At 46.7% G+C, this 23,497-nt stretch overlaps 2 protein-coding genes across 3 annotated transcripts; one reads left to right on the plus strand and one right to left on the minus strand.

Moving 5' to 3' along the window:
* Positions 1–82: 82 nt before the first annotated feature.
* usp11 (ubiquitin specific peptidase 11) lies at positions 83–16,365 on the plus strand. Its single transcript, XM_082519429.1, has 21 exons — positions 83–349; positions 3,426–3,535; positions 3,614–3,744; positions 4,761–4,878; positions 5,843–5,988; positions 6,155–6,216; positions 6,699–6,798; positions 8,325–8,498; positions 9,300–9,458; positions 9,602–9,826; positions 9,982–10,065; positions 10,342–10,436; positions 10,514–10,717; positions 10,816–10,916; positions 11,144–11,638; positions 12,022–12,092; positions 12,486–12,598; positions 13,472–13,621; positions 13,693–13,808; positions 13,889–13,977; positions 14,126–16,365. The coding sequence occupies exons 1-21, from the start codon at positions 240–242 to the stop codon at positions 14,306–14,308; spliced, it is 3,036 nt and encodes a 1,011-aa protein (XP_082375555.1). The 5' UTR covers positions 83–239; the 3' UTR covers positions 14,309–16,365.
* A 678-nt stretch (positions 16,366–17,043) lies between these two features.
* Positions 17,044–23,493, minus strand: LOC309697500 (ER membrane protein complex subunit 3). Of its 2 annotated transcripts, none has more exons than XM_082519435.1 (9): positions 23,426–23,493; positions 22,487–22,684; positions 21,725–21,782; positions 21,284–21,377; positions 20,034–20,138; positions 19,785–19,866; positions 19,378–19,457; positions 19,224–19,306; positions 17,044–17,806 (listed from the first exon to the last, which is right to left on the minus strand). In XM_082519435.1, exons 2-9 carry the CDS (start codon positions 22,639–22,641, stop codon positions 17,681–17,683), a joined length of 783 nt encoding a protein of 260 aa, XP_082375561.1. In that variant the 5' UTR covers positions 22,642–22,684; positions 23,426–23,493; the 3' UTR covers positions 17,044–17,680. The 2 variants fall into 2 exon arrangements, with proteins under 2 accessions (XP_082375561.1, XP_082375562.1); XM_082519436.1 differs by lacking the exon at positions 23,426–23,493 and adding an exon at positions 23,099–23,394.
* Positions 23,494–23,497: the final 4 nt, after the last annotated feature.

Consider the following 23,497-nt stretch of genomic DNA (forward strand, 5'->3'; position numbering starts at 1 on the left):
TTAATATATTAGTTTTGGTGTTTTGCTTCCCCTGCTGGTCACTCCGGGGTAGTTCGCGCGTCTCCTGCCGGAATTCGTCATCGTCCGGGTCTGAGCCGTTTCCTACTTCCGCAAACAGAGGGCTGCGAGCTTCCCCGTTTATCGGCAGATCAATGCGGCGGCGGACTTCTGCTTCTCATTTCCTGGCTCTCTTTAACATTTCCGACACCTCTGACATTTATGAGTGATTGATCGGCGTCATGACGGCCAACAGCCGCTGCTCCGCCGCGGAGTCCCCGGGCCTGGAGACCCAGCGACGTGAGATCGAGTCTCTTCTACGGGAGTGCGAGCTCCGCGCTGGGGAGAGCTGGTGAGAGTCCGACCGCCTCTCCGCTCCACACATACACACACACACACACACACACACACAGATAAATACGGTGACAGGGCTAACGATTATCTCCACACGGGTAACGCTGCTAAACGGTGATTAACCGCTTTAACTGTGGGGTGGAGCAGCTTTGGTGTGGTTGCTGGAGTTTTTCTGGGACGGTTTAACGGCTCAATGCTACGTGTTAGCCGTGTTAGCTTATGCTAAGCAGGCAGACGTTGCTCTGACCTAGCATGCGCTGTTAACGTTAGCCTGTCGACCAGCTGTCTCCGGTGAGGCGTTCAGGGTCGCCTCGTATCCCCCGGATCGTGTTTTTATTTATCACCGAAGCCAAGCCGGTTTCAGTCCCAGTTTATTCTCCTCTGGGCGACCTCCTGCTCATTTAGGTGTTGGAATGCAGAGCAGGGCCGCCAGTAAATATTTTCAGTTTCATTTTCCAGTGAAGAAGGAAAGATTTAACACTCTGTCACGACTGAAAGTGAAATAGAAAAATATGATTGAAACATTATCAGCAGGAATGATATTTGTAAATCAGCTGATCAGTCAGCTCTTCATCAGACCGGCTTTTCAAAATAGTCTAATTAGTTCGTCAAATAGTGACAATCTATAATTTATTAACCTGTTTGTGGACTCTGAGTTTTCATCTGTCTGGTCTCATATATACCGATCTCTGTCCACTTACTCACAGTTAATATTTTGCCCTTTTAAAAGGAAAGAAAGTTCCAGTGAATTAGCTTTAACACCCAGGTGAGGTGAGGACACGAGGCAGGAGTCTTTGTGGACTGTGATGTTCACAGAAGACATTGTGATTTGAAAGACAGGTGGCTGAGCTTAAGGTGCTCAGATCTTCACAAGGAGTGAGCAGGATGGGCGGGAGTGGAAATGAGTACACAAGCTCAAAGTTAGAGAGGCATGGTTGCGATGGTTTGGACACGTGCAGAGGAGGGATAGTTGATATACTGGACAAAGGATGGTGAAGACAGAGCTTCCAGGCAGGAGGAAAAGGGGAAGACCTCAGAGAAGATTGATAGATGTAGTGAAGCAGGACATACAGATGGCTGGTGTGACAGAGGAGGATGCTCAGAGGTGGGATGGGGTGGGCAGGAGGCAGATGATCTGCTGTGACGATCCCTTGTTAGGGGCCAACTCCACAGTGTAGTGGTTCAGACCGTTTGTGCACACAGCAGGAAACACAATTCCCTCTGGTGCCCACGAGGAGCAGCTGGAAGTAGCTTTATTTCTACGTTTTAGGCATCAAAAAGAACTTGGGTAGGCTATCATCACACATCCACGACAGTTTGTTTTTTCCTTGTTTGCTCGGTGAGATTAGATTTGACTGCACAAACAGGAGAAGCGTGCAAAGTCCACACCATGAAAACGTCTTGTTTCAGCCAAGTGAACTTAGCTGAGCAGAGAGTAAAAGCAGCATTAAATGTTATTACAGCGTTTTTATTTTTCACCTTTTCTGGATGGATGGATAACTCTTCAGAGTTATTTCAAACTTCAGCAGACACTGAAGGATTCAGCGCTGTGTGAGTGCAGCCTTTATTAAACCCGGCAAGTCTTTGAAAACACGTTTTTATTTCGAGTTATTTCATTTGTAAAAAGCTTTCAGTGAAATATTGTTTTATTAAAACATTTAAAAGACGATGACGGTCAGTGAGAATTCTGCTGCGATCACAGAAAGTACCTTTAAAGGGAAACTCGGTGAGTTTACGGGTGCAGCGAGCTGCTGATTAACTGAAATGCTGATTGACAACGGCTGCATCAGACATGCGACAGGAAATAAACAATAAAATCCAGACGCTGGTTAGAACACGCCCCTCATCCCTTCACACTTGAAAAAACCCGACTTCAGGGTCTCAGAAGCAGAAGCACCGTGACTCTGCAGGTTTGTGGCGCTGCAGAGTCAGACGTCACCGGGATTTACTTTCTGTTCAATATTCAAATAAATCACAAAGCAGGCCAGCGGCTGCTCACAGGTTTACAGTGAGGCCATCCAGGCTGACAGTTTGATGCTTCTGCTCACATTTACTCCTGCAGGAGATCAGCCACAGATGGAAAATTATTTATCCATACAAGAAAGTGCCAGCTACATTTTTTATGAAGCGTCGGCAGGCAAAGCGGTTTTCTGTCAAACAGGAATAAAAGAATAATGAGTCCTTAAAAGCAGAACAGCACAGAGGCCGAGCGCTGCAGTCTAACCTCTGAGGACTGATGCTGCGATGGATTTTCATTCCAATCCAAACCATCAGATTTATTAACGCCTGCCACTGTGACGCTTCCTGCTCTGCTGCTTTGGTTTTAGCAGCTTTGGTTTCACATCTAATTTTGGAGCAGGTCGTGTCTCTGCTGCAGCTTCAAATATGACAGAAAGTCTCTGGTTTGATGAAAACAGGTTAGAAATGTGGGATCATGAAGTGATGACTACGTTAAGCTCCGGCTTTTGCTTCTGGCCACAAAGAAAGCAGAAGAAATGCCAAACGTTAAGATCACCATGAATTTATTTTAGCAAAACATCCGATATTTGCTGCTTCTGGCGTCTCAGGAGCAGCGATGTCACACCAATGTGAACTGTTTACGGTGATTTATGTAATCTGTTCTTGATTTCACATTAGTGTGATTTCCCAGCCTGCTGCTTTTGTTTGGACTGTTCTTAAAAAGAAAATCCACTAAAATAAAACCGTGACAGAGAAATAATGTCTCTGACACATCATCCTGTCACTTCATTTTTAGGCAAAAATAATGAAAATAACGACTCATTCAAAGGTTTTGGTGCCTTCATCAGGATATTTTGGGGGTTTCCACATTTTGGTTGAAGAAAACAAATGATCAGCAGCCACTTTGTTTCTTTGTTTTGTTTATCAGGTATTAACTGATTATTTAAGTAATTCTTACTCCCATTCCTGGCAGTAATCTCAGGTAAGACGTCGATTCATTCGTGTTCGGCTGATTCGTTAGCGGTAAAGTTTATGATGGAGGCAGCAGTGTTTTATGAATGTGTCCTCAAAGAGCAGTGTAATAATGTGTGTGTGTGTGTGTGTGTGTGTTGTAGGTATGTGGTAGATCGCCGCTGGTTTGACCAATGGAAGGAGTTTGTGGAGACTGGAGATCAGAACTCGACGTCTTTCCCGGGTCAGATCGACAACGCGGAGCTGTTCGAGGGTCAGTTACGCTTCGTTTGCTTCAGCGAGACACAAAATGATTTGTTTCCTTGAGCGAAGTGTCGTGTCCTGCTTTCAGATCTGGACTCGTACCACCTGAAGGATCGTCTGGTGGAGGACGAGGACTTTGTGCTGGTGCCGGCAGAGGCGTGGCACAAGCTGCTGTCTTGGTACGGCATGGTGGACGATCAGCCGCCGCTAGAACGCAAGGTAACGTCACCACGCGCCGCGCGGTACCCTGAGTCCAGAATGAGAGCGGAGAGTTTTTGTTGGTGAGGTTTGAAACACATAACAATGAAAAACCTCCCCTGATGTAAATCTGGCTGCTCTCGTCTTCAAGGCGTCTCCTCGCACAGCTCTGCGCTGCTTGTAGTCTGGCTGCTGTGTTTACATCACTTCCTGGAATCCCTGTTTTGCATCTCTTTCTCACATCTGAGCGCCGCCGTCAGACTGAGGATCAGTGCTGACCCCCGAGGGCGGAGCAGCAGGGCAGGAACGTCACCGTGATCGTCACTCTCTCTGTTTCTCGTCCTCCGACTGTCAACGAGTTTTCCTGTAATCTCGTGAGAAAGGACGAGTCTTTTAAGCAAAACTAGTATGAGCTTGTCACTGATATGACGGGTGGAATAAAATGAAATGATACAGAAACAAGAGGGCGAATGAAAACGTTGACTTTTTTATTAAGCGGCCGGGATAACAGACTCGTGACATGCTCTCTTTTCCTGGTGAAGTTTGCGCATCGTTTTCATGTAACTTCCACGTAAATTCAGATATTTTAAATCATGATGGTCCCGATCCGTCCTTAGGCAAACATTTGTCTGCACGCCATCACCGTCTTTGTTCGCTACGTGACAGATTTGGCAAATTTGTCTGTTGACTGAAATAAAACTTCACGATGAAGACTCGTGTTTCTGATGAGAAGCAGCAGCAGCAGCCAGAGCTGCACGAGGAGGCGAGGAACAGCAGCGAGCAGAGAGCTTTATGGGCAGAGCCGTGAACTTTTACCATAATGAGTCTGCTGGCAGCCACGCTGTGGTGAGCCGACCCTCAACTGGTGACAGGAGGAAAGTCCCAGCAAAGTAAATCATTCGCTTGTGTGAAGCATTGGTTTAATGTTGGATCAAAGGGTAGGAAGCAATATTAGTAATGGTTATGGCTCAGACAGGTTAGTGTAGTGACAACTGTGTGTGTGTGTGTGTGTGTGTGTGTGTGTGTGTGTGTGTCAGGTGGTGGACCTGCCCAGCACTCTGAAGGTGGAGGTTTACCCCATCGAGATCTTCCTCTGCCTCCACAGCAACATGGAGAACGCCGTCACCACAAAGTTCAGCCGAACCGACAGCATACGTGAGTCCGTCTGTAGCTTTGTGTGTCGGCGAGGTTAATGCTAACGAGAGGAGAGGTTCACGTTTAATCGGCCTTTTCTCTCCTTAAAGACAAAAATGCTTCGTAGTTTAGTTACTTTCCCAGACTTTCTAAACCACACTCGTCCAAACCTGCCAGCTGCCGGTGCATCCATGTCATCCAGGTGACTGCATGTGGCAGATTACATGCACAGGAGCGGCTTCACACCGCGTGACGCAACAGAAACACAAACAAAGGCGGCAGACAGAGTTTGGAAACGAGTGAATAACCGCCTGGTAACAATGAGCCGATAAAGCTCAGGCTACCCAACCTGTTCTCAACCAACTAGCTGTGAAGGGGAGCTGCTGTCAGTTCATTCAGAGGTTACCTGTTTAGGTAAGGAGAAGGCGGGACCTGCTTTACATGTGAGCTCATTTTCTTTTTATGAATCAGATTCAGTTTTAGAGCAAATTTGACAGCAGCAGCTGTGAAGCTGTGTGATAAATACATATATACAGTGATAAAGAGGTCACTGCTTAGTTACTTATTACTGAGGAAAACTGAAGCCTGTGAAAGGTCGTCTCTCTACAAACGAATAACTCAGAAAGATTTAAAGACTAAACCTGATGACATGAAACTCATGAAACTTCACCTGAGGACAGATTCCTCCGTCACCACATACAAAGTCACGCTGCGCTGCAGTTTGTTGGGTCGCAGCATTAATTAAAGGAAGTTTAACTTCCGCGGCGTTGCAGAGTTCTCGCATCAGTTTCAGTGCTGTGGTCTCTCTGTTTCACGAGCAGGAAGGGGGCGGTTCATCACGAGCGTCGTGCTAACACGTGTTCGTCTTTATGTTAACAGGAAGCTGATGTCAGGGGCAGAATATGTTCCCCTGAGGGTTCGCGAACAGCTGTTTCAAACACGGTGCTTCGTGTGTGTGTGTGTGTGTGTGTGTGTGTGTGTGTAGACTCGATCCAGAGGGCGATGTGTCAGGCCTTCTCGGTACCTCCGGGCTCAGAGTGCCGCCTGTGGATGAAGAGTTCGGACAGCAGCTGCGAGCGTCTTAGGAACGTGCACATGAGCGTGCTGGACGCCTGCTTGAGCTCGGGGATGGTGAGCATGACGCTACAGTCTTAACGTCGCTGCATGTGTGGAATAATTCTCCTCATAGCACCACTCTAAAATAACAAGCTGTCCACCTCAGAGATAAGCTGGAACATGCCTGTGTGTGTGTGTGTGTGTGTGTGTGTGTGTGTGTGTGTGTGTGTGTGTGTGTCAGACGGTGATCATGGAGACGAGGAATGCAGACGGCACCTGGCCGAGCTCCAGGCCTCAGATCATGTAAGCGCACTCGCCTCTCTCGTCGCTGTCATCGTTCTCCACGTTCCGTCGTCTCTGCTTTTCTTCACCTGCTTACTTTGAGTTTTTTTGCAGGAATTTTTTTCTTGTTCCTTTTTTTATTTGTCATTTCCTCATCTTTGATTTCACCTCTTCCTGTTTGGAGAAGTTGCGTGATACCATCACCATCGTGATGTTTGTCTGTCGCTCTCTCACACACTAGATGTCACAAAAAGTGTTAAAATGCTTCCTTCATTGACTCGACTGTTGATCTGAATGATGAAATGTTAGGACAGCTGTGCGCTTTAATGAATTCAGCTGGTCCGAGCATGTTTCAGCTGACTTTCCCACATATTTGGTCAGCTGACCCTTTGTTTTGGTTTCCTGTTCAAGAGCAAAAAGGCGTTTCTGTCACCGTAACGCTGCTCAGGTGTTGTAAATGCTCCCGTGTGCGAGTCTGCGGCTGACTCTGTTCTCGATTGCAGGAGGAACTCTGTGGAGGAGCAGGACTCGTACAGAGGGCAGCCGGGCGTCTGTGGCCTCACCAACCTGGGCAACACCTGCTTCATGAACTCAGCGTTACAGGTTTAAACTGATCTTTTTTACTTTGGTTGCTACACCAGACACATGGATCATGTGACAGAGAGAGATGTCACATGGCTGAGCAGGTGACGTCCATCAGGGCGGGGCCTGGGTTGGACTCCAGCCGGGACCACTGACACAAATACCTGATACTTGCGAGTGCCAGTCAGGAAGTGCAGTCCAGACCATCAGCACCATTTGTATGAATGCAAACCCAGCGCTGACGATGTTGCTGCGTCGAACATGAATGAAAACAGGACGCTGTGATTCACAAACCTTTTGTTTTCATCTTCTGCTGTAACCAAATATGTGTTTTTGTGATTTTACACGGCGTCCTGACGTGTTCTGTTTTTATTAAGTATGCAGTGACTTGTTGGTCGTGGCAGAGGCTGCAGGTTTCTTCCTGTTCAAAGGGAGTTTTTCTTCCCACTGTCGCCAAAGTGCTCATAGGGGGTCATATGACTGTTGGGTTTTTCTCTGTATGTGTTATTGTAGGGTCGACCGTACAGTGCAATGAGGCGACTGTTGTTGTGATTTGACGCTGTATAAATAGAATGATTTGAACTAGTTTAGTTTGTAATTGGACATTAGACGCTTTTCTTCTTCTTCCAACTTGTGGTTTGTCGTTTGTGCTACGGTCCCGCTCGACTAGAGAACCAGATTAGAAGACTTTTTTGTTAGACTGAAGCTTGTTTTCATTTTGGCGCCTTCAGTGAGAGACGTTTGCTTCTCTTTCACTCGTCACTCTGACTGCAGCTTGAACGCCGACACGTGTGAGCTGCTCGACACTGAAATGATGCATTTGGCAGCTGAGTGTTCAGGTACTGTTGAACATGTGCAGGGTGTGAACCTCAGAATAAAGCGCAGGGTTCGTCCAGACATGTGTAACTGTCTAAATATGGCACAGACTGTATGTTTTGGTTGTTTTGTAAAATAGTCACATAAAGGTTTTCTGCATTTCCTGTCAGAGGTGAAATGCTGCAGCGTCTTCCTCCCTGTGTCTGATCCCTCTCGCTCTGTAATTATGTTGCTCTGACGGCAAGCTTTGTGAAGGAAATCCCTGGTTCATCAGAACTCGAGGACATTTGTGCATCGTTGAAGTTCTCTAACTGGATTTTAGCATAATTAACACCTGTGTGGTGTCAGTGTTGCTCCTTGGATTTCACTTGGAGCTGAGCTTCGGTTTAATATTCACTGAAAACATCACTTCATGCACGAGAACACTTTTTTAACGTTTTAATCAGATGACATCACTGCAGCGTGCTCTGACCAGGCGGCAGCAGCAACGTTCTTGTGTAAAATAATAAAAGCAAACAGTCGTCCATCTCTGTGTAGTTTTATCCCCGGACTAAAGGATCTTTGCAGAACTCGCGGTTCAAACGGTTTTCCTCTGGCCCTCGAACTCCTCAGTTTATCCTCGGGCTTAAGCAACTGTTTCAGCTCCTCCCCCCTTAAGCTAACTCTGTTCTGATTGGCTGCCCATCACTAACAGATGTGTAGTAACTCCTCGTGTCCTCGTCTCTCTGCAGTGTCTGAGTAACACCCCGCCCCTGACGGAGTACTTCCTGCAGAACTCCTATGTGGATGAGCTGAACTTCACCAACCCTCTGGGAATGAAGGGAGAGATCGCCGAGGCCTACGCCGACGTCATCAAGCAGATGTGGTCAGGGAGGCATTACTCTGTGGTGCCGCGCGTCTTCAAGGTAGCCGCACGTTACCCTGACAGGTGTCCCGTTACACTCGGGTGTGTTTCACCCGTCGAGCCAAACAAACACACTGACGTACCCTAAAGCTGAGGCTGCGACGCGTCGTCCAGAAGAGCCGGAGTTTGTGACTCGGCACGACAGAAATGACACAAACTGACCTGAAAACATTTTAAATGAACATTTTAAAGTGTGATTACATTTACACAGGAAACTAAAACAGATATAAACACAGACTTTATTATCCCACCTATTACAGCAGGACAAGCAACAGGAGGAAATGTGAAATCAGAGATTTAGTAGAAAACTTTTGTCTCTATTTTGTTCCCAATTGAAGGAAATGTCATGAAATCCCAAATAAACTAAACTATCAATGCAAAACAGAAAAACTCAAAAAGTAAATGCATAAGTTCAGTGAAGTGAAAGTCAAATGCTTTATTTTCATGTCCCAAAACTTCTCTGCTACTCTCAGTGTTTTACAGAGCACATAAATATCTAAATATATACTAAAGGACGTGTGCACATATATTAGTAGGCTGATGTTTCTGCAACTAAACTAAAACTTGAAAAATGAAACATTAACATCCCAAATGTACTGAAGGAAGAGCAGAAAGCTACAAACGTAGAAATACTTCTTGAATTTACTTCTTTTTATTTACTTAAGTAAATTGTAGTAAATTTACATGCAGTGGTGTTGGGCGTAGGTGAGAGACTGGGGGGCAGGGAGTAATCTCAGTCTGTGTGGCAGAAGCTTCGGTCTGACTGAAGTGGTACGTTTCCCTGCTTCCTGTTTGTGTGCAGACGAAGGTGGGCCACTTTGCTTCTCAGTTTCTGGGCTACCAGCAGCACGACAGTCAGGAGCTGCTGTCCTTCCTGCTGGACGGGCTGCACGAAGACCTGAACAGAGTCAAAAACAAAGAGTACATCGAGCTGCGGGACGCCGATGGGCGTCAGGACCAGGTGAGCGGTGCCAGAGCAAAGGCGTGTGATGGGCTTCATTTCACTTCCTGTCTTTAAATTTCACCTTTCAGTCATTTTCTATGTTTGAAAGCGTCTTCGTTGGTTTTAGCTGTGATCAATTCAGCTCCTGTTTAATCTGACAGGAAGTGGCGGAGGAGGCGTGGCGTAACCACCTTCGGCGGAACGACTCTGTGATCGTTGACACTTTTCACGGCCTCTTCAAGTCCACGCTGGTCTGTCCAGAGTGCCACAAGGTTTCTGTGACCTTTGACCCATTCTGCTACCTGAGCGTCCCGCTTCCTGTCAGCAAGGAGCGTGTCATGGAGGTGTTCTTCGTCTCCCTGGACCCGTACGCCAAACCTGTCCAGGTAACCGCTCATCACTGACCGTGGTCGTGTACGTCTCTGCAGTTACACTGAATAAATGTTTCTGGTCTTTGGTTCTCCTCTTATCCAGGAAAATTCTAACTTCTGTGATGTGCGTGTGTGCGTGCGTGTGCGTGCGCGTGCGTGTGTGTCTGCAGCATCGTGTTGTGGTTCCTAAAGCAGGAAAAGTGTCCGACCTCTGCTCAGCTCTGTCAGAGATGACCAGCGTGCCGCCCACTCAGGTCAGTGTGTGTTCAGAAGGTTTCGGTTCGGTTAAACACACTTTTAACCTAAACTGAAGATTGTGATCACGTGCAGATCAAAAGTGGTTTCACTGGCTGCACATTAATCCAGCCTTTGTATGTTTCTGGCTTCAGTTTGTAACGTGTGAACTCTGTCAGGGCAGCTTGGCACGACTCAGTTCAAAATAATCCTTCTTTATCTTACACTGGGCCTCATTTCATCCTGTATGAAGCAGACTGTCCCTTAAAGCTCCTCCCCCTGACTTTGTGTTCCAGATGGTGGTCGCTGATGTCTTCAATCATCGTTTCTACAAGATCTACAACATGGGCGAAAGTCTGAGCGCCATTCTCGACCGAGACGACATCTTTGTGTAAGGAAAAAAAATCAGTCCTCTAATGACCAAACACAAAAGCCTTTCTGTGACTCACCTGCTGAACCCGTGTTCAGGTACGAGCTGAGCGTGCTGGAGGAGCAGCCTGAGGAGCAGGTGCTGCTGGCGCTCTACCTGAGAGAGCGCTCGCACTACAGAGACTACGGCTCGGGCGGCGGCTCGTACGGCACGTCGCTATTCGGACACCCGCTGCTGCTCAACGTGCCGCGCAGCAGCTGCAGCCAGGAGGCGCTCTACAACCTGTTCCTGCAGAGACTGGCGTGAGCAGAACGCACACACACGCACACACACACACACACACACACGCACAGTTTTTGAATATACTGAGTTTTGCTGGGCGGTGTCGCTGTGTGTGCAGGCGCTACGTGCGACTGCCTGATCCGTCTGAGGAGTTGGAGGAAGAGGAGGAAGATGATGAAGAGGAGCTGTACAAGACTCAGACCAACGGCATCAGTGATGGTATAAATCTTTACTTTCTGGTTCTGAGGTCTGATGCTGCCTTTCGTTTCATGTTGTCATACACGTATTTGTTTGGCTCCTGCAGTGTTTTAACTTTTCCTCGAGCAAATATAAAAAACGCTGACACAACGACACAACGACACAACGACACAACGCGTTCGTGCGCTTTTCACACGTTTTATCTGGGCTGAGTGAGCTCTGCAGCTGCTGCTTTTGTGTTTTCTCAGATGACGAGCAGGAGGAAGTGGAGCCTGCTGGCCCGTCCCAGACAGATTACTCCTGCGGTGACGCGACCCCCAACAGGAAATCAGACGGCAACACAACAGAGCCACAGGCTGAGGAGAACCACATTCAGCCTTTACCGGACCACGGAGACCCCGGTGAGAACAGTAACGGCTCCCAGAGCCAGACGGAGCCCGGCTGCAGCGGAGACGCCAACAGCGCCGATGACATGGACCCCGGCGAGCAGTCGAGCGGTCCCGCAGGAGCCGACCGCAGCTCAAAACCTCCAGCGGAGCAGCCTCATGAGCCAACCGAGGAAGAAAATGAAGAAGACAAGCAGGAGGAGGCTTGCTCTCCCAGCCCGCCAGCCAATGAGCATCCGGCTAAGAGGAGGGCGTGTCACGTCAGGAGGAAGCATCTGTTCAGCATCCAGGCGGTCAACTCCAACGGGACGACCGAGAGGGGGATGGGAGAGGGAGGAAGCGCCGTGTCCTTCAGCTGTGAGTGTGAACGCACAAACACAACCTCTGTGACATCACACTGATGTCACTCATCAGTGCGATGATGATGATGATGAAAGAGCCTCAGATGAGAATGAATCAGAATAAAATGAAAACATCTGAGTGGAGCCATTTGCTGCCCCTCAGTTCAACCTTCAAGTAAGCTTTCTTCTGATTGGCTGCCTCTGCTAAACAGTAGGTTTGAACAGCAGATGGGCGGAGCACAGCTTTCGGCTAATGGGGATTATTGGTAGTTACTGGAAACTTGAACCATGTTTAACATGGATCAGTGCAGCAGGAAAGCAGAATAACCATGTTATCAGACGATGTCACATCCTGTCGTCAGCGTATCAGCGTAGCTCACGCTTCCTTTGTCTCTGCAGCTCAGCCCTACGTGGCCATCGACTGGGAGCCCGACATGAAGAAGAGATTCTACAACGAGAACGAGGCTGAGGTCAGCGCCAACATTTAACCCTCGATAAAGCACAGCCTGTATGTAACACATTCACAGGGCGTGTTCTGAATAACTGAGGGTCATGTGTTCAAATACAAGTGGCACTGAGTGGGTCACAAAAACAACATGACCTTATCTGTTGGTTCATTTAGAGACTGATCTGAATTATCTGGTGTCTGGTCAGTGGTTTAAACAGAGGCTCTAAACATCCAAGGTACAAGAACAGCATCCCTGTAACATCTTAACAGGCTGAGTGGTTTGAGGACGTAATTTAACACACAGGTGCAAACAGAAGGACTCTGACTGCGATGAAACCTGAATGACAGACGTTTGACACTCATTTGTCTTCTTGCACCTCTGACATTAAAATCTGTCTTTCCTCCTCCTGTGTAGAAGTACGTGAAGCATGCCAGCATGGAGGTCCCTCAGCAGCACATGACTGTTCAGCTGCAGCAGTGCATCGAGCTGTTCACCACTGTGGAGACGCTGGAGGAGGAGAACCCATGGTAACACACACAGACACAGTAGTGAGAGTCTGAGGAGAGCTGACCACACAGAAACCAGTGAGAAGTAAACTGGGGGACAAGCTCGATTAAAAGACTAAATACTCTGAAGGTTTCACCTGTTTCAGGTAAAGACCAGCACGAAACATCTGCGTCTGTAACGTCCAGATCCAGGGTGGAGCTTCTGTCCCGAGTTTGAAAAGCAGATGCCGTCCACGTTTTCATTTCAGTGGTGTTAATTTAAGCTGCTGTGGTGCTGGGTGATCGACCTCGCCCAGTGCCCTCTAGTGGTAGCCCTGGAGTCAGATCACACTTTCAGTCCAGTCAACAAAAAGAGTGTGGGCATGCTTCAAGGTTTTACATTCATCAACATGTAAAATCTGATGAACTGAGATGCTGGGCAGCATGGTGGTGCAGCGGGTAGCAAGGCTGCCTCACAGCAGGTCCTGAGCTTGAATCCAGTCGGGGTTCTCCCCGATTACTCCGGCGTCCTCCTGCCTCCTGCTTGATTAACCCAGCAGCGGCGTCCCCGGCATGATGAGATATTCTTTGTTTGCTGTTGTTTTGCTTCTTTGACTGAATGATGAAAACCTGTCATTCAAAGCAGCAAAATAACACTCAGGAGTCGCAAGTTTGATTCCCATCCGGTATCGAAAAAGGGTCCTGGCTAGACGCCCCGTGCTTAAAAAAACAACAACCCCTGAATGTCGCGGCTACATCTGCAGCCTGTCCGCAGTTGGGACACAAGCATTTCACTACATGTTCAGTATATGTTGTACTGCGTATGTGACAAATACAATTTGTATTGTATTAAAAACCTTTACACTGCACAGCTTTACTGCAGATACTCACATCTGCTCCGTGTGTGCGCTTCAGGTACTGTCCGGTGTGTAAGAAGCACCAGCTGGCCACAAAGAAGCTGGATCTCTGGTCTCTGCCAGAGGTTCTCATCATCCACCTCAAGAGGTTCTCCTACACCAAGTTCACCAGAGAGAAGCTTGACAGCATTGTGGAGTTCCCCCTCAGGTACGCACGCACGCGCACACACACACTGATGGAGGAGTCGCACACTGAAAGCTGACATGTTCATGTTACAGAGACCTCGACTTTTCCGGCTTCCTCCTGAGGAAGACTCTCTCCAGTGAGGAGCCTCCGAGCCGCTATGACCTCATCGCCGTGTCCAATCACTACGGAGGACTCAGAGATGGACATTGTAAGTTTGTCGTTCATGTTGTGGTCAGCGATTTGTTTGTCGCATGACTACATGACTTTAACCATCACGTGTTTCTGCAGACACCACCTATGCGAAGAACAAGGACAACGGTCAGTGGTATTACTTTGACGACAGTAAAGTGACCTACGCCACAGAGGACCAGATCGTGGTCAGTACCCCCGCCCCCACGCACACACCTGTTCAGTCGGATTTCACTCTGATCTTGTCACCTGACTAATGATCGTTGGAAGCAGCAGCGCGTTGTCTTTATTTGAATCACACCAACGTAATGTTTGTCTGCGTCTCTCCTCCCACAGACCAACGCTGCCTACGTTTTGTTCTACCAGCGACAGGACAAGATCAGAAAACCCACACTGCCCGCCCCCAACACAGGCCCCACCTCCTCCAGCCAGACGTCCAGTGACACTGCTTCCTGCAAAGACGACGAGGATGCCGCAGAGCTGGGCGCCGCCTCCAGCATCACTATGGAAACAGAATGATTGAGTAATTTGGTTTTCTCCATCAGAGCAGCCTTTTCTTTGGTTTTCGTCTTTATTCTTTTAGAATTCTCAGTCTATTTATTTTTTTAATTTTATGGTGACGACACTTGAACTTCCTCTAACGACGTCTCTTCATTCCAAGTTTCCAAAAGCAGGAAAAAGCACATCAGCAGGCGGAGCTCGCAGCTCCTCCTCTGCTCCTCCTCCTTCACCGTGAACTCTCGACACTCAGGTAGTTTGGTGCACAAAGACTGAAGGTGACGTTTGCTGGAGGGCGGAGCTTAAACTCACACCTGAATACAGAAAAGCAGTCTGCTTCCTGCTTCAGGGAGGAACTGAACTCTGGCATTTAAGCTCTGACTGTTCACATTTATAAGTTCATCTCCTCTTGACTCAGTTTTTGTAATCTGACATTCAAACGTTTGAAAAGCTGTTTAATTAAAATCATTTGAATTTTTCTGGATGTCTGATGCTCGTCCAGGTTGGGAAGACCAAACTCCAGATTAGCGCGCATTCGGGAGACTCTTTGGCCAATCAGCAGCAGTTCTGCAGTCAGCTGACTTTTTCTTTTCCTTAAACTGTATATAAAAGACAGACAGTCTCATTATAATCACGAGCGAGGCTTAAACAGCGACTCATCGAGCAGCGTTTAGTGAGGCCACAGAAAGTCGCCCCCTGGTGGTCGTTAGAGGGCCGATTTAAAATACCAGCATTAGTTTCACTTTCACACATTGTTTTATTTCTGCGGTCATGCCAACGTCTGCGAGATTTACCACTAACAGAGGTCAGAGGTCACCGCACACTTTCACCTGCACTGAGGTAATTCCAGTTCATGTTTTTTCCCTCTTTCCCTCAACAAACACGATGCCGACGGGCACCGGCGAACGTGCCCACCAGCATTCGTTTATCTGGGGTAAACCTCGCAGACACTCATGCGTCAGCTGACTGAAGAGGCCGCGCTGAGTGCAGACGAGTTCACGTTCACATTGTTGCATTTTCCACATTCAAAGTTTTTACAATTATTCAAGCTGAGCGAGTTCGAAAAGCCAGTTTCTCGTAGCAAATGTTTGAGGCAGAAATGAAATAAAAGTTTTTAAAGTCATCTTCCTAAGACACGTTTAGGAAACGAGCACAGAGATGGTTTCAGTTAAAGCCTTAATTCGCGAGCAGCTCAAACCTGCGACGACCTTTTGTATTTGCTGTAAAGTGTTCGTAGATGCACTGATTACAGCTTTGATCCGAGTCTAAAACAGGCCAGTCTTTTCTTAAGTTGTTGATTTCACAGCGAGTTCATGCTGAATCTGATTTAACAGAACTAACGATGATCAGACTGACTTTATGATATTAATGCAGTGATTTTTTTTTATTGTAAGCGCCTGTAAAAACGCCATCCTCTGAACTAAAGGACTGAAGTTTGTTTTTCCCTCCGAGTTTCGATTCGTCCTGAAGCGCAAATATTTGTTGATCTGACATCGTTTAAAAATCCAGCTCTGAACTGCAGCTCAACGTCGACCTACGACAGATAAAACTATTAAATACTAATCCATAAAGCACAGTTTCACTTCCTTATTTCTTCTTTCTAAACAGGCACGCCTCAGTCGCTCGCTGAAGGGGGTTGTGGGTAATCAGAGGATCAAACAAAGCTGTCAGGGATGAGAAATGAATTTTTCTCTGTATATTTTGGTCGTTTTGTTTCGGGTATTTATTGTTTTAATGGAATAATTGCAGCTGTCACATGACTACGGTGGTGTGGGACATTTTTCGTATTTATACGCAAACCTTTGATTCAGGCTGAAAACACAGGACGGGTGTGCGCGTGCAGAGGCGGGCGCAGAGCGAGCTGCTCACTGATTTTTAAACCAGCGCTGTGTACAGTATTTTTGTATTGTAAGTAATGTAAGATTAATATGATCATTCCTGGGTGGAGCAGCAGGGAGGCTTGGGGTGATTTCTTTCTTTGGTCTTCCTGTCAAATATCAGATGAGAATATTTTATTGTACTTCAATCTTTTGATATGAATAAAACACGATTATTACCAGACATCCAGTTTTTCTGTACTCTTGGCTTCTGTCTCGTTATTTTAGCTTTAATTGCGTGTGTGACGAGGAGGACGCGCTCACACATCGTACAGGAGACGCGTCTGTTTTTAAAATGACCACAGCTGAACGAGAAGTAGAACCAAGTTATCAGCTAAGGCGAGCTTACTGCACGGAGCACGAGGCGCACAGACACACGCTCATCAGTGCTCCATAACAACCACACCAAACCCCAAAGTTCACTCAGCACATCTGGAGCTCAGACTTCTGTAAACAGCACAGCAGCCGTATGATTGGTCAGATTATTAAAACAACACAAAGACATGCACGACTCAGACGTTCAGATACAGCCACCTGTCATTCAAATAGGCCACGCCCCTAAATTTGAGCTTTACTAAAAATTTAAATTGATCTCAAAACATCCAGACACCAAAAACTGTCAACATGTTTGCTTCATGTGAACCTTTAACACAGGGACTCACTGCTGGAGCCTCTAGTGGACATTTGGGGAATTGCAGTTCTTTTTGCAGGCTTTGTTTCACTGACAGTCTTTTACCTTCCTCCACCCGTGTGTGGAGCCACACTGAATGTGTTCCCACCACCACTGAAACAGACTCAGCTTACCGGGTAAAAGCAGAAAAACAAAGGCCGGCAGACTCAGGAATGAAGAGCTGAATGATGAAAGGATGAGAAATGTGGTTAGTTGTGATGGCACCTTTATTTCACTCACTCCATGCGTCACACCACAGCATACAGAGGTACATCCAAAACGTCCTGCGGGACGACATGAAGCCTTCGCCCGCTTCGTCCTGTTGTAAACGTTCCAGCCGTTTTTTTAAAAACGATGCTTCGGTTTCCAGCGTTGCTCCGGAGAAACGTTTCAGATCTCAGCAGGTGCTCAGCCTGCCGGTGTGGAGGATTTTAAAGCTCCGATCTGTGTCCTAAGTCACTACTTCCTGTGTAATGGATTTGGACTTGAATCGCTGAATTTAGATGTAAAAATGTGTAACTTAAACACCCACGACACAAACATCATTTCAAAGTAAAATCTCAAGTACAAATAAAATCTTTTCTTTTAGATTTTTCTCAAATATAAACTAACAACAACCCAGGGAAGATCCGGAGCCCGGCTCGAACTCCAGGAAACGTACAAAAGCTGAGAGTGAGCGAAGCGCCCGGGGCAGCAAAGAGACGATTTCAGAGGCAGCTCCATAAAAATAATTCTCTGTGTTTAAATCCTGCACTGTGAAAACTATCCCGGAGCCTTCAGGACAGACTGAGGGGAGAGCAGGGCGGTTCAGGAACACCCCCGGGATTCCAGCGCGTCCTCGTGGTCCTAGAATACAGCAGACTTGTCCTGGCTGAAGAAGCCCCCAAAGTTTAGGTCTTTGGACATCAGCTCCTCCTCCACGTTCTCCAGCGCCCACTTATGTTCCACGACCTCCAGCGCCTCCCACTCGCTCTGAATCAACAACAGGGACACGAGTCGCAGCATTTAACTCCACAGTGACGATCACTTTGTCTCAACAGAGCTTATCTTTATATTTTTACTGTAGTAACATTTTTGCAGCATTTTACGTTTTTTAAAAAAAAAGTAAAGACAAGATGATAGTTTATTAAAGTTTAATGAAATCTGCAGATTGTTTCGGTGAAGTTTAATAAACTCCTTGCTATCTAAATTATAACAGGACACCGGAGTAAATTCTCGAGCATCTCACACTTCTGATAATCAGCTGTCTGCTTGACGTTTATTCAGCTGTGTAAAAACTATAACAGATTTACTCAGGAACAAATAAAATACTAAAAAAAGCCAAACAATAACATTTGTAATTTATCTAAGTGACTCATATATCATGTTTAACCTGAGTAGTGAAAGACGGCGGTGGGTTTGAAAACGATTTTCCAGGAGTCCGGTGTTCTCACGGCTCTAGTTAGCCTTGCCCCCGCCTAGCTATCGAGCTAGTGGGTAACAGACGTCTCCGAAAACGTCGGAGCGCTTTTGAAAATATGTGGTGTCCTGATAAACTGAGCAGATATTTGAGGTTTACACAGCTACATTCTCGCCTGAAAATATGTTAAACGTTTATTTTGTGACCCAGAAAGAATAATAAGAGTAACATTAAAACTAACCAGCTGCCGCCATTGTTGGAAACTGAGCTGGGCCGCGCTATGAATTCTGGGACACAGCTTCTTCTTCTTCGGGGTTTAACGGCAGCTGGCATCCTTGTACATGCAGTGCTGCCATCTTCTGTTTCAGTCCGTTATTACACTCTTAAATCCTGCTACTTATTCCTGCGTCTCTCAGGATCTTACAAAGCTTCAAACGACGCGTCGACTATTAAATCAGTCGTCGACGATTTTGATAGTCGACTAATCGTGGCAGCTCTAGTGCTGACTGATATTAATCTTTAATAGGGCTGTCAAAACTGAGAGCAAACAAAACAACATGCCCTCTGCTTAGTTTAATTGGTCACATGACTGCATTACATGACTAAAATGTGTCATCGTTTTTGAAAAGGCTCCGTTTTCGCTGTCCACACTGCACCGTGAAAAAAGGCATTTTCAAATGTATCCGCTTTGGAGAGCGTTTTCAAGACGCTGCGTTTTCCTCGACCGAAAACGCCGTCTGAGTGTGGACGGGAGGCCAAAACGGGGAGAAAAAGATGCGTTTTCAAACGAAAACGTATTAGTGTGGACATGGCCTGATCCTCAGGCTTCACTTTAAATGGGAGTTACTGGGAGGATGAAGGCTTTGCCCACACACAAAGTTTAGTGTGGTCACGAACAAACGCTGTTATTCTTTCATAATTCATGTTTCACTTTGGAGAGGAAACAGACAATCAAAGCAGCATTTTTGTGCAGTTGTGTGTAAATGTCACCTTGAAGGCCTTGTTGGGGTCAGGGGGCATCGCCATGGCAGCGCCTGTCATCTGGTCCTGCATGATCCGGGACTGGTCAGCAGCTGAGAGGGAACGCCGGCGTTAGTCCGTGAAAGGAAACAGAGCTGAGCTTTACGAGAAAGTGAAACCTCACCGTTATCCTGACCCAGAATCAGGCTGTACATGCTCCTCAGCCCGAACACGTTCAGGAAGTACCAGGACGCCGAGCTCACCCTGCAACATCAAATCACGTGACTTTAAAGAAGCTGCATGTCAGGAAGTAAGATGACTCAGATTCAGCTGGAAGGAAAATACTCCTTCATGAAACTCACAAATAAACTTTCATCACATTTCATTCACACATCAAGGCCAAAGCAACAGACTGTAAATAAAAGACAGATGTATGTCGTGTTTGATGCTTTTGAAACTGAATAAAAATGAACTGAACTGTTTCTACGCTGCGGATTACAGCGGTAAATGTTTGCACTCTGATCTCTGCTGTGCTGCATTCACGGTCTGCTGAGCAGCTTGTGCGTTTCAGTGTTCAAGTTGAGTTTTTACCATGAGGCATCCAGCGACAGCAGGTCGATCCCTCTCTGCAACATTGGCTTGAACCTCAGCGTTAACGGGAACGGCACCTTAGCTGTGAAAAAAACATCGGGAACCAGTGAGACGAGTCGGACCTGCTGGGCGCCGCTTTGTTTACAGATGTGATTGTAGTGATGCGCATACGTGTCAGGTATCTAACAGCGCTCACAGATCATTCCTAAACTGTGTGTGTGTCATACATCAGGATGTGGACAAACTCACTAATGACGAATCCAGAGAAAGCCCAGTTGATCCATCCACCAATCACAATCATGGGCAGGACGTTGGTCAGGTTTCCCTTCATCATGTCTACCATCATGCTAGAGTCTGCAACAAACAACAGGCTCAGAGCACGGCTCCACTGACGGATAAAAACATCCAGATTCTTTCAGCTGCAGTGAGATGACGAGTGTGTTCCCTCATCATCTCACTGCAGGTGTTTCCATAAAGTTTAACGTCCAGGTGTGCGTAAAGGAGACTTATGAGGCTGATTTCCATCCAAAGATTATAACCACACTGTGACTGAAGGAAGCCTAAAACAATACACATCTGTTGTAAACGGACGTAAACAAAGACCGCAAAGGTAGCTAACAGACAATGACCTGCAGTGGTTCGATGGACCTAAACACACAGCACGGGAAGATGAAGGATGATGAGCTTAAATCCGACCTCAATCACAGGTCATGCTGAGGGTCTGATGGGCGGAGACAAACACAGGGCAGGAAGAAGACGCAGAAGACGGACTGAACTTCAGATGACGGTGATGTCATAACTGCGGGTTCAGTCCGTTTAAATCAAACTGTTTTATTCACTGGAGATGTCACTCAGGTGTGAACCAAAACAACTGTGCTGAGGAAGTGGTCTCAGTCAAATAAACACCTTCTCAAAGCCAGGTATGCTTTGCATTCTGGGACGTGTGCATCGGTCAGTAGAGGTAACTAGCCTCCACATGTTGCCCCGACATGTTGCCCTACTAGCACCTTCTTCTTGTTGCTTTTGCTGCTCCCGTCTGAGACACAGCTGACCAATAATCAGAGCGAACGCTCTCACAGGTTTGAGTTTTTATCTGGGTTAAAGGAAAAAACAAAACATGGAAAAAAAGCTACACGTTTACAAACTTGTCAACTGATTAAGAGCAAAGTAAACGAACTACAGACGTCTGAGGTGATCCATCCATAGCACGAGGTTCGTTAATGCTTCTCCCTATGCAGACGTCCCGATCCTGAGCTTAATGTCCACTGCGAGTTCACAGGCTGCAGTATCACAGTGAGAATTTAACAGACTGAACATGAACAGAGCAGCTAAACCATTTCTGAGGGACTCGCGTCTGTTTAGAAACCACGAGACAAAGAACTGAGGAGCGTTAAAGACGAGAACCAAAGAGAAACATTTGCACCCTCCAACAGATCATCAGTTAGTTCACACAGGCAGACCTGGTTATAATGAAGGGACGATCATGTGTTCAAACACACCTGTCATGGGGTTCTTGGGGACAACCTTCCTCTTGGCCTTCTTGAAGAAGCCGGTCTCGGCGTCGTTGAAGTAATGTTTCCTCATGGCGAAGGACTAAACCAGCGGAGACACTTCACTCAGCGAGTTTTACACTTCATGCACTCACAGTCAGACTGTGACATTTAAACACAGCTGATTATTTAAAGGATGATTTTTTTAATGTCTGTAACTTCTAACAGAACAGTCTGTGGTTACTTTGCAGACAGACAAACATCCGCTGCTCTTCATCAGAAGTAAATACGATTTACACATGATGCATGGAATAAGGACCCACAGAATAAAGAATACGGAGGATGTACTGAGGGGAAATTTGACGCCCTCAAGCACAGGGTGTAAATGTATTAATATGTAATATTTTAGGATAAAGGTCAAATTCTACCTTAAACCGAAGGGGCTCTCACCTGTCGGGGAATGTACTTTCCGTTCTCTCTGAGGATGCGGCTGCGCATGAGCACCTGGCTGAACAGAAACATGAACATGGGAGCGGTTAGGGTACGATGCTGCCCGGGGCGCCACTTTCACTTCAGACACACAACATGACTGCGAGGAGAGCTCAGTCAGGGATCATAACAGGTCAGATATGAGCTGAGCACCTGAAGGCAAACAGTGTTAACTTCAAACATTTTTTAGAAGTTCTTCTTGTCGACTGGTCTGATAAGTAAACATGGACGTAATACACAATAAAGGATCCTGTAAACAGACACAGCTTAAGTTTTCTTATGAGTCCAAACACAGCAGCTCTATCAAAGCTTCTTAACTGCGTAAAAACGAGGTAAAAGGTAACGATGGACTCCCTCCCTCCCTCTGTTCTTTGTTACTCCCTCGACCAGTGAACGCAGCACGGGTCAAGCTGCGTCTGGGTCCTGACACATTGTTGATCTGCAGCTTATGTAATGGCTATATTTGCCAGCTAAAAGGGAAACAGGTTCACCATGACCTCTGTGAAAAACAACACAACAAAACCCCCAAAACCTTTTACTGCCGAGGGGTGAAAAAAAGAAGAAGAGGTGAAAATTCCAATATATGTGATCAGGATGCTCAGCGAGTCGCAATAATACTCTTACGTGACTGATACTGCAATATAATTGTATTACTAAATCTGCTGGTTCTCTAAAAAAAGAAAAAAAACAAACCTCTGTGTGTGTGTGTGCTCTCAGACTCACCTGTCAGAGACCTGCTCCAGGTTGACTTTCTTGTCGCTGTGGAGCAGCTGGGTGACATAGTGTCGGATGACCCCAACAAAGAAGGTGACGAACACGATGGGCAGGACCACCCACATCCGAATGCTGGAGTCCAGCAGGAGCTCCGGACCGGCCATCGCTCTCTATTTAACCCACGATCCAAGGACAGACAGGGAGGCGCTGGGGAAGGTGTACCGGACAGTTTGGAGGAGGAAGTACAACATGAAGTGATGCTCAGTGTTAAATCATTTTACTAAATTATGAAAACCTGAACCTCAGCATGCAGAAATAAAGTCTCTCCATAGTATCTGAAGGCTCAACAGTTCTTATTTTATCAGCATGAACTATGACACACATGTGAACACATGCTGAGCTGCTCTCTCCTGGTTTATTTCAAAATAAGAGCCTGGAGAGAATGAGCAGAGGGTATTTTTACCCCGACAATAGCACGATATAGCGGCTGAAAGCTTCTGCACATCACCGCGCTTCCGTGATCGACACTTCACTAATAATCCTTCTTGTTGTTGGACAATGATTACAAATCGCTCCGACTCCTAAATTAAATTGTGTGAATTAAATCCGCCGCTGACCTACCGGCAGCTGAAACGTCACGATAACTGCTGTTTCCTTTAACGGAGCTAAGAGGTGCTAACTACACGAACCTGTTACTGACCGCTGACCTCTGCTCATTCATCGCTCAGCGGCTACAGTTAGCATTAGCCCGGTGTAAACTAAACGCAAAGACAGCTAAAGGTGCTAGCTTGCTAACTCAGCGGGTTACTCGTGTTAAATCTTCAGCTTTAAATGAGCGTTTGTACAAAGTGACAGCTTCTGCGGCCGCACAGGTGAGTTTAATAAGTCCACCAGGTCACCACTGCGTGAAAATAATCTGTAATTTATGTTGAAATGACCGTAACTCACCACATTTATGAACTTTGTTAAACAAACTGCACACGCGCAGGAGTTAGAAGAAGAACTTCCGGTTTACCGGAA

The sequence above is a fragment of the Aulonocara stuartgranti genome (assembly GCF_965226115.1).
Source record: "Aulonocara stuartgranti genome assembly, chromosome: 20".
In the NCBI taxonomy this organism is placed as follows: Eukaryota; Metazoa; Chordata; class Actinopteri; order Cichliformes; family Cichlidae; genus Aulonocara; species Aulonocara stuartgranti.